Here is a 15,028-nt window from a genome sequence, read left to right as displayed (position 1 = left end):
TAGAGTAAAGGATAACAGAGTCTAGAGCAAAGGTATAGAGCTGACCCTTTGGAAAGAAATGAAGGTAAAGATTACATCATTGTCTTGATTTTTTTAAGGGAGATGAGAGTAGTGTTTTTTTAACCCAACCCTAGATGACACCATTGTCAGTAAAATAATGTCCTAAATAACGGGTAGTCTGAAACTATGGTTATTCTTAACCATGGAGAAATCATTAGAATTCACGGGTGAGGCAGGGGAAGGCGGACCAAATGTAATTGCCTCCTCTTCCATGATTCATGTATATTTATCCCAAATAATGTAATTGTTCTAAATGTTGATATTCTGGAGAAAATATAATATTGCTACTTTATACTCCTAGAATTCATATGACATCTTAAACAATGAAGGCAATATTACGATGTTTCCCAAAATGTATTTAAATTGTTAGCTACATCAGCTAAAAGACCAAATAAAAGAGTTACAAAATCTCTTGGACCAGATTATATTACAAGTATCATATTCACGACATTTTCAGAAAGATCTTCAACTTTTTCCTTACAGATAATAAAGCATCCGTATTTCCTTTAGTTTGAATATAAGTGTTGTTAATACCATATGTTTGGTTATTTTAGGTCTGTAACAGTGTGTTTAACAGCTGGGACCAGTTCAAAGATCACTTGGTAATACACACTGGAGATAAACCCAACCATTGTACTTTGTGTGACTTGTGGTTTATGCAAGGAAATGAATTAAGGAGGCATCTCAGCGATACTCATAATATTTCAGAGCGTCTAGTAACTGAAGAAGTTCTTTCAGTAGAAACACGTGTGCAAACTGAACCTGTGACATCAATGACTATTATAGAACAAGTTGGGAAGGTGCATGTGTTACCATTGCTTCAGGTTCAGGTGGATTCAGCACAAGTGACTGTGGAACAGGTCCATCCAGATCTGCTCCAGGACAGCCAAGTACACGATTCACATATGAGTGAGCTTCCAGAGCAGGTCCAGGTGAGTTATCTAGAAGTGGGTCGGATTCAGACTGAAGAAGGTACCGAAGTACATGTAGAGGAACTGCATGTTGAACGGGTAAATCAGATGCCAGTGGAAGTACAAACTGAGCTTCTAGAAGCAGACTTGGATCAAGTGTCCCCTGAAATCATGAACCAGGAAGAGAGAGAGCCTAGCCAAGTAGATGCTGCTGAGGCTGCCAGAGAAGATCACGAAGATGCTGAGGGTTTAGAGACCAAACCAACAATGGATTCCCAAGCTGAAAGGTCAGGGAACGAGAACAGAACACCTATGCCGGTTCTAGAATGAAATAACAAATGAATATATTTTTAAATTTATGTTTTGGGTTTTTGAACTCATGATGGGCAGTGTGACTGTCCTTAAGCTAACAGACAAGTGGACCAAAGTTAAACTTCTTCTTGTTGTGCTGAACTGTTTCTGTTGAAACAAACCGATTTCCCCCACTTAATGCCACAGAGGAGGGATCTTTCCCGTAAGTGAATGGGAAATTTTGAGAATTTTATTTCTGGAAACTTAAATGGATTATATTCTTCTTATGTAGTTGGGTACGAATGTATCTATTTTCATTGTGGTAAGGGTTCTCCCTTCTCTCTTTCCTAGGTCATGTCCTTCCTCAAATTTTTTATGTATTGTAAAATCAAACAAATTCATTAGAATACAAGGTTATGTATTCTAATGCATGTTAGAAAATTGATATAGGAAACACAAGGCTGCATGAAGAAAAGTGCATTGTTACTGTGCAGTTAAATTTTGGTTTCTGGCTTTCTTTAGTTTGAACAACGTTGTTGTCTATCCCAATAGTCACAGATGTCATCTATACAACAGAAACAGAGTGGTGGTGGCAAAATTTCTAGAATGTAAAAAAAAAAAAATCCACACCCATGTGCCTTTTGAAAACCAACTAAACTTCTATAAAGCATCTCTGGTTCTTTAAAAGTTTGTGTTGTAAGGAGCAATGTAGGTGATGCTATAGTACTTTATATTTTTGCTTAGTAATGACAACTACCAATTCTTTTTCACTTAAGTTGACAAATTTCATTTAATGGCAGCTGAAGGGCCATTTTCAATTGGGAAAATTCATTTGTATCTGTGGTAAAGTTTATTTTGATGAAAAGTTGCACTAGTATTTTACCATCAGATGAAAATAAGATGAGCATCAGTTAAAAATTAATGTATTTAAAGTAAAGTACAGAGAAAAACATGTATATAATATATCAGGCTTTGTTTTGAATGAATCTTTTTCCCCGATCCTTAATGTAAAGATCCTGTGCTATAACTTTTAAAGCCATACAAATAAGAGTGCTAAACTGTGGACTTAAAAGTAGATGTGTACATATTTTTAATCAGTATTACTTGGAAAATAAAATATAACAACCACATAAAATAAACCAATATGCTATATTCTTTACCTGTTAAATATTGGGAGATATTTGCATTTTTAAAGTAAACTTTAAAATTATGGTGGTCTTGACTCTTCTTTTTTTTTTTTTTTTTTTTTAATTACCAGTGTGGAAGTTGATTCGTGGTCAGAGATGTTTTCTCATCTGTATTAAGATGATTTTATGTTACCTATATTAACATGACTGATACGTGAGTTGAAATATAAAATTGTCAGTACACACCTCCAGTCCCCAAAAATCGGTTCAAAAGAAAGGAAGGAGGAAGAGGTGGTTATTTGCAGTTCTTAAATGGTGGGGCACAACAGCCAATGGAATTTTTTAGTAGAGCCTATTTTAAAAATACTTTCTCTGCTTATTAGGGTGTTAAATTTAAAAGATCAATTCAGCTTATCCCCCTTTGGTAATCCTGATGTTAAATGGTATCACATTTATGAAATACACTGAAGAGAAAGGCTTACCACAACGGGAGAAGTCACAGATTTAGAGACAAAAGGAATAGGAGGTTGTGTTTTTATTTTAAGATCAAAAAAGTGTGTGAGCATTTCCAAGTCTATTGTGTTTGGCAGTTGGGTACCTACTGCAAAGCTTACTTATATATATATATATATATATATTTTTTTTTCTTTGAAGTCAGAAAATACTGATAGAATTAAATTACATCACATTGAATTTTGTTTGCCTTAAGATGTCCATGTTCCTGAGTTAGTTGTTAAAAAAAAAAAATCCCTGACAAATAGTGGTCTCAAGTATGTAAATTACTAGTTAGTATCTAGTGAATTCTGAATGCTGAAAATAGCTCATGCTGTGCCCTTAAGCCAAGGTATGAAACAAGATTTATTTTTAAACATAATCTTTCAAGAGCTCTGACCACAAGGTAGAGATCAGGGAAAAAGGCACAACAAAGTGTTAAAGTTATCATTTGAATTTTCAGATTTGGCAAGGCCTTTCAAGACAGGTTTGAAGGGCAGATATAGTTCATTTTATTTTTCCAAAAAAAAATATAAAGGCTATATGGATATGCTCCAAATGCCAGTTAATTTAATTGCAGAAGGAGAGGAAAGCTACCTACATGGTGATAAACCTTATGTTAACTAGCAGTTTGCAGTTTGCAAAGCATTTTACATATAATATAAAACAGCTGTTAAAAACCATTTTGTATATTTACTTAAAGTACTGAAGTATATATATTTTGTTCCTCCCAGTTTACTCCTACTGGGGTGTTTGGCTACATCTACAGTGTGACAACTGGGCAGTAGAGTGCCAGACACTGGTCATCACAGGAATCCCAGGTGCACTGGAGAATGATAGGACAGCCTCTCCTGTTTCCCCTGTTCTAATATTAGTTCTTCAATTCCCCAACACCAACTGGGTGTCCAACAATTCACTTCTGGCACTACCCAGAGTTAGCATGGACTTCTCAAGTTAGGTGATCAGTACCACAAGACTGCCCCCACTTCAGACACCAGCCAAAATTGGAGTCCCCAGAATACTTGCACTTGTGCCCAGCCTGCTAAAAATTAGGGCTTCTCACCACCACCACCACCCCCGCCCCCCGCCTTGGTTTCAATAATGCACTAGAATGACTCACAAAACTCAGGAAAGCACTTATGAGTATAGTTTTATTGTAAAGAATACAACCCAGGAACAGCCAAATGGAGGAGATGCATAGGACAAGGAGGTGGTGGGGGAGAGGTGGGCAGAGCTTCCATGCCCTTTCCTGGTGCTCCGCTCTCCGGCACATGGTTGTGTTCAACAAACTGAAATCTCCCTTAACCTTGTTTACTGAAGTTTCGCTGCCTACACTTGATTGATTAAATCATTGGCCATCCATTATTGAACTCACTTTCCAGCCCTTCCCCCTTCCCTGGAGATCTTGGGGTGGGGCTGATAGTTCTAGTCCTCTAATCATCTGGTTGGTTCCTCTGGTGACCAGTGCCAAGAGTCACCTCATTAGCATAAACTCAGACATGGGCAAAAGGGGCTTGTTAATGAATAACATCACTCAGGAAATTCCAAGTGTTTTAGGAGCTCTGTGCCAGGAACTAGGGATAAGTATTCTTAATTATACCACACCTGCCGTCTAAGATTCAAAGGAAAACTAAACTGAACCCTAATGTTAGTATATTTAAAACCCAGAAATCGTTCTAATATGTGCAAAATCAGAAAGCTCTTAACAGTCTTACTAGTTTAAAAAGGCTACCATCCTCATACACTATTGAAAGTAGGAATATTTTCATGGACATGGAAATGCTTCTGCTCCCGCTACATTCAATTTGGAATTAGAGACTTCAGGATTAGAACGGTCCATGAAGGTCTTCTAGGTGAATTACCCACTTTGAATAAGCCGAGAGTATTGACTGAGGCCTAAGTGTAGACAGCCTCCACCAGCAAATCAAGTGGATTTTAATGAACATCTTCAATTTAACATGGGTTAGTTTAGACAGCTGATCAGATGGCCATTAAGGTGTTCACATGGAAACAGTGTTTAACTATCATATCATGCAAAATTACAAGTAAATGGGTGACCTTCAAAGTTTAGCCTGATTTTGTTGGAGAAATGTAATAGCTTTGGATTCATTAGATTAACACGTATGTGTTAGTTACATCAGAAGAGGGAAACCTAGTCCGAATGTTTTCACGTGTAATGTGCTGAGTTGTGCTATAGCTCTTGCAGAATTTGTCATAAAAGATGCAAATGAGAAGCAGCAGGAATTAAAACTATCAAACTCACCACCACCACCAATTAATGAGATCCTGTATAGTTGGAGGCCTAGAAGTGTATTGTTTTAAAACTGTAAATGCAGAGGCTGTCATTATCATAAATGTATTCTGAACTTCCAGGTTATCTTAAAACTACTCCTTGTTCTATACTTCATTAGTCCTGTTGACATGGTGAGTCGGAAGGCCATGTGTGCGTTCAGTATTTTTTCTTCTCAACTTTTCTACAACCTAGCATGACACCGCAAATGTGACACAGTTATTCAACTGAAGCAATGCTCACCTTGATGTTTGTATGAAAATAGAGCCTAGGAAATAAAAATCTCGCTGTAACATAATAGCATCATTTATGAATCACTTATCACTTTACATTTAATCATCTCAATGACCTCATGAGATAATTATATTATTAGCTAAAATGGAGGGAACTAAGACAAGGAGGAGATGAGAAAGAGTTAGTGGAAAGTGGAGTCAGTATTCGAAACCAGGGTGCTTGAATCCACAGACTACACTCTTGATCACTAAAATACAGTTCCTCTGTGTAAGATCTCTTTGTAGTTGACAAGACTGAATTGCACAAAGCATAGGCTAAATACCCATTTTTCTTTTTGGAATCCACATCAGCCCTTGATGGGGTTGTGGGTGGAGGGAACAGGAGATCAGAAAACCTGGCAAGAGCCAGTCCGGTGGCCTAGTGGTTAAGTTCAGAGTGCTCTGCTCCGGCAGCCTGGGTTCAGTTCCCAGGCATGGACCTACACCACTTGTCAGTGGCCACACTGTGGTGGTGGCTCATGTACAAAAAAAAGAGGAAGATTGGCAACAGATTTTGGCTCAAGGCAAATCTTTCCCTGCCAAAAAAAAATCCTGTTAACTTTACATGAATATCTGTCTTTACACAGACACACACACGAAAGAGAACTTTATTTATTTATTTATTTTGGTGAGGACAGTTGGCCCTGACCTAACATCTGTGCTAATCTTCCTCTATTTTGTATGTGGGACACCACCACAGCTTGATAAGTGGTATGTAGGTCCATAGGGATCCAAACCCATGAACCCTAGGCCACCAAAGCAGAGCATGCGAACTTAACCACTACACCACCAAGCTGGACACTAGTTTTAATTCTTTTAATTTTGTTTGGATTTAACAGAAATAAGAAGGGAAGCAGAAGAAACTGGTAAACCTCAGATAAATGTTTCTTTACCACAAGAAATATTAGTTTTTAAAAGGCTCCTATAAAGTTAAAGAAAAAAGAATTTTAATAACTAATTGTTTTAAGTCATTCAATTTGATTTGTTAATTATATTTGCATTGTCAAGGTTTCTAAAGTTAATGTGCAGGTTAAACAGCTGATTAATTACAGCACAAGAGAGAATAAGTGAGATAGAAGCTAGATCTGAAGACACTACCCAGGATGTAAAAGAAGGTAAACAGAAGGTAAAAATCCAGAAAACATGAGAAAGGACATAAGATAGAATAGAAAGGTCTGACATACATAAGGTCCAATTAGAATTCCTGAAGGAAAGATAAAACGTGGGATAGAAGCCGTGTTCAAAGAGTATCTGAGAATTTTTTCTGGATTGTTGAAGGACATGAATTCTTAGATTCAGGTACTGCACAAATCCTAAACAAGGTAAATTAAAAAATTTTCCTGGAACAGGATATATGCCATTTTGAGATGCAGATTCAACTCTACAGAAATATGCAATCTTGGAAGACTTTTGCTCTGCATCCTCTCCCAAGATTTGTCAAATATCTCTACCAGAGGGAAGGAGGAAGGAGAGTGCAGGTGGGAAAACCCCATGAATAGCCCAGGTTTACACACAGGCAGCAGTCTACCAGGTAATTTAATGACCAGGAAATGAGAGTAGCATGTCCCTCTATGCCCTAGGACAGCACCAAATGTGGAAGGATCCCTCAGAACTTGACAATGATAATAACAGCAACCACTTACTCTAGGAGGTTCTGGCCTTCTTTGGGCCCCAACTACTTAGAGATTGTGATGAAAGGAGTATCTTTTAACACATTTTCAGTGGGGTATCCTCCTGCCAGCCATCCCCAGCCCATGGACTCCAGATTAAGAAATCCTAGTTTACTATTTGCCAGAAACTTTATCTCATTAATTCTCAGAACACCTAGATTACAGATGAGGAAATTGAAGCTAGAAGATGCCTGAAACCAAAGAGTGTCATACAGCTAGTATGCAGCAGAGCTAGGAGTCAAGCTGTGGCTTTATGACCCAAAAGTCTTAAACTTTTAGCCACTGCCAATGTTTCTCAGCATAGAACAAGTACCTCCTGCATTAGAATCACCTGCGGTTGTTCCTAAGAATGTATTTGACTTCTTTCCTGCCAACACAAAGGAGCAAGGTTTAGAGGACTAAACTTTAATGAGCTCCCCAATAACCATGAACCTGCCTACACTGTCTTTATAGATCTGACAGTGTCATCAGTTCTTGTGGAAAATAATATTTTTCTGACACGCCCATTGTAGAAAATGCAAAAAATACTGGAAAGTATTAAGATCATTTAAATCACCTGTGATTCCACCAGGTAATGAAAACCATTTCTAGTGTTTGGTGTGTTTCCTTCTAGTCATACATATCACAAATTTGTATCACTTTGCTTTGTAACTTTTGCTTTCACTTAATTTGTTGAAAATATTTCCCCAAACGATTCAAAACAAGAATTTTTAACCTCTATATACTGTTACATTGTAATCCACCTATTGTTGAATGTCCCTTTCAAGGAGAAAGCACTTTTTTCAAGTGAAGAGAATTGAATGCCAAGTCAGTCCTGGATGGCTGCGGAGGAGGGAGGGGGGAAACCCAGGACTCCCAAGGGGAGGGAAGGCATGAAGGAGGGGTTGTGATTTGAAAGAGTGCAGGCGCTAGCAGCATGGCTGCAAGAGAAATGGGAGTGCGAGGGTCTCCTGGAATGGGCTCTGGCCCGTGGACTTCAGGAGAAGTGTTTTCTGATGCTGAGTTTTAAGGTTTCCTTTTCTGTGATATCCTGAAGTCTTCAGTAACCTTTTAAGCCTCTAGAATCTGGCATCAGCTTTGCTCTATGGTGCTCGAACGGGGCAGGATGGGAGGGTTTATGAGAGAGTCTGTGTCAGGTTGAGGCTCTTGGTTTCTAGGTAGTATCCTTATGAAATCCTATCAAGTGTATTGTCATGTTGTAGGATTCCAGGAGCATTTTGTATTATTATTTTTTCTTTTTGCTGAGGAAGACTGGCCCTGAGCTAACATCCATGCCCATCTTCCTCTGCTTTATATGTGGGACGCCTACCACAGCATGGCTTTTGCCAAGCTGCGCCATGTCTGCACCTGGGATCCGAACCGGCAAACCCCAGGCCACTGAGAAGTGGAATCTGCAAACTTAACCGTTGTACCACCGCGCCGGCCCTGTATTATGTTTTTTAAATATGAAAAGTTTTATCCTGCATTTTATTGCTTTAGAAAGAAAAACTGATGGCATGTACTATTTTAAAGATTACTTTAAAAAAAAAAACCCACTTGTCTTTCGAAGAGAGGTTCTCTGTTTAAAGACAAACCTTTCTCATAGAGAACCTTTATCATACACAGTAAGATGACCACTCTCATAAACCAAGGAAGAAATTATTCCAGGTTCTTTTGGTTTTCTTGCCAATCCAATGGTCAGTCCATGGAGCTGTCCAAGGTTTTATTTCTTGACCTTCCTGTTCCTGGCCTCTTTAGTCATAACGCAAAGAGGCAACAGAGGGTAGTAAGGAAGAGCACCCACTCTGGAGTCAAACTGCAAGGGTCTGAGTCCCAGCACCAGCAATGGACAGCTGTGTGACCTTAATCTAGTCAAATAACCTTTCTGGGCCTCAGTTTCCTCATCTGTCGAAATGGAGATGGTAATACGAGTACCTAACTTGCAAAGTTATTGTGAGGATTTAATCAGTTACTCTTTGTGAAAGTATTTATAACAGTGCCTGGCAAGTAGCAAAAACGGAATCTTTGAGTTCTCTAATTTCTACTATAAAAGGATTTTAAACTTAGGTTATTTTTCCCCTCAGCACTTTTGCTTTTGTAAATATTGCCCTGGCAATCATAAACACAGGATCTGGAAGCTGGAGGAGAGGGAAAGAATGCTCACAGAACTGCGACTTAGGGTGCCTAGTCCTGGCTCTGCCATTAACCGTGTGTCATAAAGCCATGTGACCTTTGCTACACTAATTGACTTCTCCGACCTCAGTTTCTTCCTCTGTGAAATGAAGGACTTGAACTTCAATAAATAACCTCTATGCTTTATTTAGGATTCTGTGAATCGCATTCCTGGCTCCACAGTCAATTCAGTGACTTGCTTTCCTTGTTTGTAAACTAGAAAATATTTGGCACCTACCAACAGCCGCAGGGTCATAGACGGGGAGTAAGCAGATTAGGGACCCGCCGTTTAAATGGCACCAAAGGAACCAAGTCTAATGTACACGAGGAATCCGGGCAGAGGGTGGCATTAGCACTTCTTTATGCAGAGCCTAAACCCTGCCAGACTCACCCGAAGGAGCTGTCACGGTGGTCTGCTGGAAACTCTTGTTCTGTTGGGAGGATTACTGGGGTCGCAGTCTCCCAAGGACACGGACACCTTTGACCAAGAGGCTGGAGCGGCTCAGGACAAGGGGTGAGTTGATGGGAGCTATGACAACCCTCTTTCGACTATGTCGCTGCTTCCCATCCATGCTCTAGGAGGGGTCCTCTCTGCGGCAGGGCCAAATCTCCCTCCTCGAGGCGTCTGCGATGGGTGTCCCCGCGCCGCGCGTCCCCCTCCAACCTGCCCCTCCCTCCTGGCTGCCATAGAAACTGGCCTACGAGGTCCAGGCCCGAGTCCCAGTGCCCGATCGGCCCCCGGGCCCCCTCCCCCGGGCCAGCCCCCCTCTCCGGATTGGTCCTTCGGGAAACGCTGCGGGGCGCCTCGGTTCCCGCGGCAGAGCCCGGGCCGGCGCTGGCGGGCTGGATTTGCCGGGGCCGCTGTCGGTCAGGTCGGCGCCCCTGACAGCTGCAGGAGCCTCCCAAGAGCGGCCGCTGCGCCCGGACACCCACGCTCGCCTGCGCCGCTCCAGCGCCCACCACCCCGAGCGCCCGCAGCCGAGCCCCGAGCCGGGCTCGCGACCTAGGTAAGCCAGGGCCGCGGGGCTCGCGGCCAGCACCCCCACTCCGCCCGCCCTGTCCTCCGCCGGGCTGCAGACTGGGTGGCTGAGGAGGGAAGCCTCTCCTCCCCGCGACCCGAGAAGGGAAGGGAGACCCAACTCTCCGGCGGTGAACTGCGGTCAGGAGAAGGGTCGGCACTCCTCGGGGGCGTCCCCATCCCAGGCCCATGCGCGCGAGAGGAGAGGGCGTCCGAGCTGGTGCGAGGGTGTGCTCGCGCGTGTGGGCCAGGCACAGGGATGCGCGGCGCCCAGGCGTCCGTGCGCGTGGTCCCCCAGCCGGGTCTGCTGCCGGCACCCGTGTCCGAGCGCGCGCCCACACGTGAGCCGAGGGGGCTGCTCGGCGCCTCGCAGGGCGCGCACCGGGTGCGCGGGAGCGGAGCCCCAAGGCGCGAGCCCAAGTCTGGAGAGTTTGTAACAACGGCTGAGGACGCGCGTGACCCGGGCAGGCAGTGGAGGGGACTGACGGCGACGGCTGTGGCCCGGGGCATGAAATCTCCCACCACACCCCACACCACGACACCCCCCAAAGAAAGGTGCTTCTTTTGAAAGACTGTACAAGGGAGCAAAACCTCGACTCCTCTTCCGGAGGTCCCTTCAGGAAGATTAGGAGCCCCTGGACTCGGCGACACGACAGGAAAGGATCGCAACAGCGTCTTTCAGATGCCATTTCTGGTCAGCTTTTGGGTGCCTGACACAACATCTGGGCAGATGGAGAGGTCAAGGCAACAGATAAAAATGCTATGAGCCCGAGTAAGGGCAGCGAGGATTCAGCCATCTGCACTTTTTTCTTCTCTTGTCTCCCTCCCTCCCTGCCTGTCTCTCCCCTACCCCCACCCTGTTTTCGTCCTCCTGAGTTTGGGAGACAAGCAGGCTTTCTGTTAGACCCACCCTCCCCCACCCCATTCCTCATCCCATCTCAAAAAGAGAGCGAATGAACCACATTCTAAGCTCTTACCCGTGAAACTTAGACAAGTTTGGAAATTAAACAAGTCTCGTTTGCACGCGAGGCCGCGGGAATCCAAAAGGGAAACAAACAAAACCAGCCCTAAAAAATCTATTCCAAGTTAAGATTTCAAAGAGGAATCTAAAACGAGTATTTGTTTATGGCAATGTCGTGTTTTTTTTAATGTTTGAAAAATATGTATCACTCAAGCTTGCATCATCGGTATTCAATGTGATTCACCCAAGCGCTTCAAAAGATGGTTTCTGTTAGTGTTGCAAAAGCACTTCTAATTTTGGTTGCCATGGTAACGGAAGAAGTCGCCCTGCGCTGTTGAGACGCTGCCTGGCTCGAACCAGGAACTGTTTTTGAAGAGATCTCTTCATGTCCCCTCATGTCACCATGGTAATAATAATTGAGCTTGTAAGATACTTGTTTCTTTTCCTTAAAGTACTAAGAGCCCAAGGCACTTTTTTTTTTTAATTTTATATTTTCAGAGTTTGCAATTTGTGAAACGGATCTTCCCTCTCAGACAACTGACGGTAAACGCTGCCCTCCAGCCCATCAGCCCTGCTGGCCCAGCTCTCTTCCCACAGCTCAGTGTGCTGGAGGAGGCAGGAGGAGAGTGTTTGATGTTAAAGGAACCCTGGCCTGCGACCAGCTCTCTCTCCCCATTTAGCATTTAAATTTGGAATCCTAATTAGCTTTCTAATTAAGAGAAGGGAGAATGTGGGTGGGGGTCCCAGAAAGAGGCTAATGGGGAAAAAGCTCAGTCCAGCTTGCCATGGACTGGTGTTTTGTGTGCTGTTGAATTTGCCTAGCAAAGCCCTCAAGGGTTTATTTTTGGCTTGACCGCTGTTAAGCGGTAAGCCTGGAAAAACCTTCAGAGAGGCCTCCTTCTGTGTTAGGAAAAAATGTGGCTTGGATACTTAGTTTGAGGTGTGTGCTTTTTTCTAATAACTAAACTGCATTTAAAATAAAGGCAGGTTTGTATGAAATCTAAATTTCCCAGTAATAACTACAGATAGGTCATAGAGCCCTGTATGCACTTGGTTTAGCCTTAGGTTTTCAGTTAAGAAAGTGGCGCCATTCAAATACTTTCATTAGCAAATGTTCGTGTCTTTAAAGAACCATAGTTCTTTACACATCCACCATTCCTGAGCATGAATCCTATAAATCAATTTTACACATTGACAGCATATGATTGGAAAATTTGAAAGTCCCTAGACTTACAGTTTTAAAAGATGAAAAGATTTTTGTCTCAGTAGGTTAATGTTTTCAGCCAAATATATTGTTTCATACTGAGAAACTTAAAAAATTAAAATATAAGTGTGAAATCCAATTTCATTCTTTGACTCTCCTTACAGTGTTTCTCTAGGAACCAAACAGCTTGAATTCATTGGCTGATTTTCTTTCAGTTGTTGAAAGGACAAACTGTTTATGGAATTAGTTTCATTCTATTGTTGTCATTTCTTATTGTCATTCTAGAAAAAGTTCTCCAGAATTGAAGTTATAAATTTTAAGAGAAGAAGAAAATATTCAAACTACTTACGAAGACAATAAACCACAATTTTAATTGGGTGGGTCCCAGTTCTTAAATTGCTTCCTCTCCAGCACTTCAAAGATAGCTCAACCATTGTTATACAGCATCCCAAGGAATATTAGCCAGTTTTACAGATGGGCAAGTTGTGTTCAGAACACTCAAGTCCTTTCAGCTAACCACTTGGAAAATTAAGAGACAAAAATACATGAGTATCAGCCAAGACTTAGAGAAAATCGAAGTGAGAAGAGAGACAGAGTGGGGATGGTAGGAAGAATTTAAGATTAGAGAGAAAAATAAAACTAGAGAGAAAAAGAGTCTTAAGTGAGGAGAAAACTCACAGATTAAGGAAAAGGGAGTAAAAGAGAAAAAGTTGAGTATAAAGAGTTGCGTAGAAAAAAAAAGTTGGAGAACAGGAAGCTAAAAAGAACTCTATGTTCATCTTCTACGGAGAACAGAGAGCTTGATGCTTTTCCAGAAAGCCCCAGGTATCGCATTTAGCAAAATCCTCTGACTTAGAGAATCTCTAGGGGGTCTGAGTGGCTGACGGAAGGGCTCTGTGGCTCAGGGCCTCCTGTTGCAGTGGTACGGGCTGAGACCTCTATCTCCTCCAGCTCTGCCAAACTAGCGGCCCACTGGAGCTGCTTCTTCTCAACCCTGAAGCCATCAACAAAGCGTTCTACATCTCCATTTGTTGAGATCATTTACTTGGGATAATTTATAGACACACTTGATTATACCATTGCAATTTAAAGTAAAAAAAAAAATTGCAATTTTTTAACTGCAATTTTTTAACTTGAAATTGCAAGTTTTTACTTTTAAAAAATTGCTTCAGTTGTTATTGAAATAGTGCATTCATCTAATTTTATGAATTAGAGCATGTTAAAAGATTCTAACAAAAACAGCAGTCCCCCTTCTTGGATACAAGCACTCTCCGCTCTTCGCTGTTTGATCAGTTACCTCACTATTTCCAAATAATTCATTTATGTGGCTGGTCCTTCATTTATCCATTTTAGACAGAATCTATGTGTTTTCTCTTATTATAGGGGAGGATATAGCTCTCTGACTCCACACCCTCCAACTTCCCTTCCTCCATTTTTGCAGCACAGTTGGTGGAAGCAAATCAGCCAGAGCACCATTAGCATAACCCTTTATTTCAAAATGCCAGGCGTGGGAAAGCTCCTAAGAGCATCCGGCTTGGGGGAGACAGGCTCAGTGTTTCCTAGGACTTTAGCCAGAACAGTCAAAGTTCAGCTACGTTCAGCAATAGTTGGTCAAGGATGGCTCTTGGAAGAAGGAGGAGTGGTCCTTGCAGATTAGGGGCCTTTGTTTGGGTAATCTGGATTTTACACAGGGGAATGGGGAGGAAGAGTGAGGGGCTAAAGTCTTGTGCTGGTGAGGAGGAGTGCAGGGCACGAGGGCTGGCACCTCAGTGGAAAGTTCTGTCCTACGCTGCCTCTCATAAGTTTGGTTAAATATCACAATTTTAGTTAAATCAACATTGAGTTTGCATTATCACGACTATGTAATAATTGATCACTGCAGAGCCAGATTGTGAACTATGATTGTATTTCTTTTTCTGTACAACTTTTTTGAGAAAATAATTATTTTTTCATTTGTTTAATTTTTAAGAACCTATCGCCATTTCTTCCCAAATGTTATAATGGCTCTGTAAAACACTTCTCCCTGGTATTTTCTGCACAGTGAAATGCATCAGACAAGTTAGTTCCTTCCCAGCTCTCCAAAATGGAGCCGTCAGTTCCCCAGTCTAAACGAGTTCGTTTCCAGCCCTGACACACTCCAGCATTCTGAGATTTCCCCTCACTTCCCTTCTGTGCAGATTCCCTTTCTCTCTGTTCTCTTGTTTTCCTCTTTCATTTTATGGAGCATCCCCTTTGGTAGCTTCTTAAGAAAGGATTAAGGGAAGTAAATTTTTGAGACCTTGCATGTCAGAAAATGTCTTTATTTTACTCTCATACTTAATTGATGGTTTGCCTGGCTATGGGCTTCTAGGCTGAAAATTAATTCCTGCATATTTCTGAAGGCTGATTCATTGTTTTTAGCTTCCAGTGTTGCTGAAAGTTCAATGCCGTTCTGTTTCTTGATTCTTGTCATGAAATCTATTTTTTCTCCCCAGAATCTTGTAGGATCCTCTCATGTTTTATGAAATTTCACTAAGTATGGATTCGCTTTCTATGGATGATGTTCATCTACCTAGTGGGCTCAAAAAACTTGTGTCCTGTG

The 15,028-nt window shown here is 41.9% G+C and overlaps 2 protein-coding genes across 21 annotated transcripts in view; both read left to right on the top strand.

Moving 5' to 3' along the window:
* Positions 1-2,472, top strand: part of ZNF131 (zinc finger protein 131) — a 41,554-nt gene extending 39,082 nt beyond the window's left edge. For all 20 annotated transcript variants that reach the window (XM_070587645.1, XM_070587632.1, XM_070587633.1 and 17 more), the window contains one exon: positions 615-2,472. In XM_070587645.1, the coding sequence (XP_070443746.1) occupies positions 615-1,301 (687 nt within the window). In that variant the 3' untranslated portion in view covers positions 1,302-2,472. The remainder of the gene's footprint in view (positions 1-614) is intronic.
* A 7,507-nt stretch (positions 2,473-9,979) lies between these two features.
* Positions 9,980-15,028, top strand: part of NIM1K (NIM1 serine/threonine protein kinase) — a 56,847-nt gene continuing 51,798 nt past the window's right edge. The window contains exon 1 of the mRNA XM_008537105.2: positions 9,980-10,271. The gene's annotated coding sequence lies outside the window, so the exon portion shown is untranslated. The remainder of the gene's footprint in view (positions 10,272-15,028) is intronic.

This window comes from Equus przewalskii, chromosome 20 (assembly GCF_037783145.1).
Source record: "Equus przewalskii isolate Varuska chromosome 20, EquPr2, whole genome shotgun sequence".
Lineage (NCBI taxonomy): Eukaryota > Metazoa > Chordata > Mammalia > Perissodactyla > Equidae > Equus > Equus przewalskii.
The sequence above is the reverse complement of the archived record's forward strand: the minus strand, read 5'-3'. Positions and strand labels throughout refer to the sequence as shown.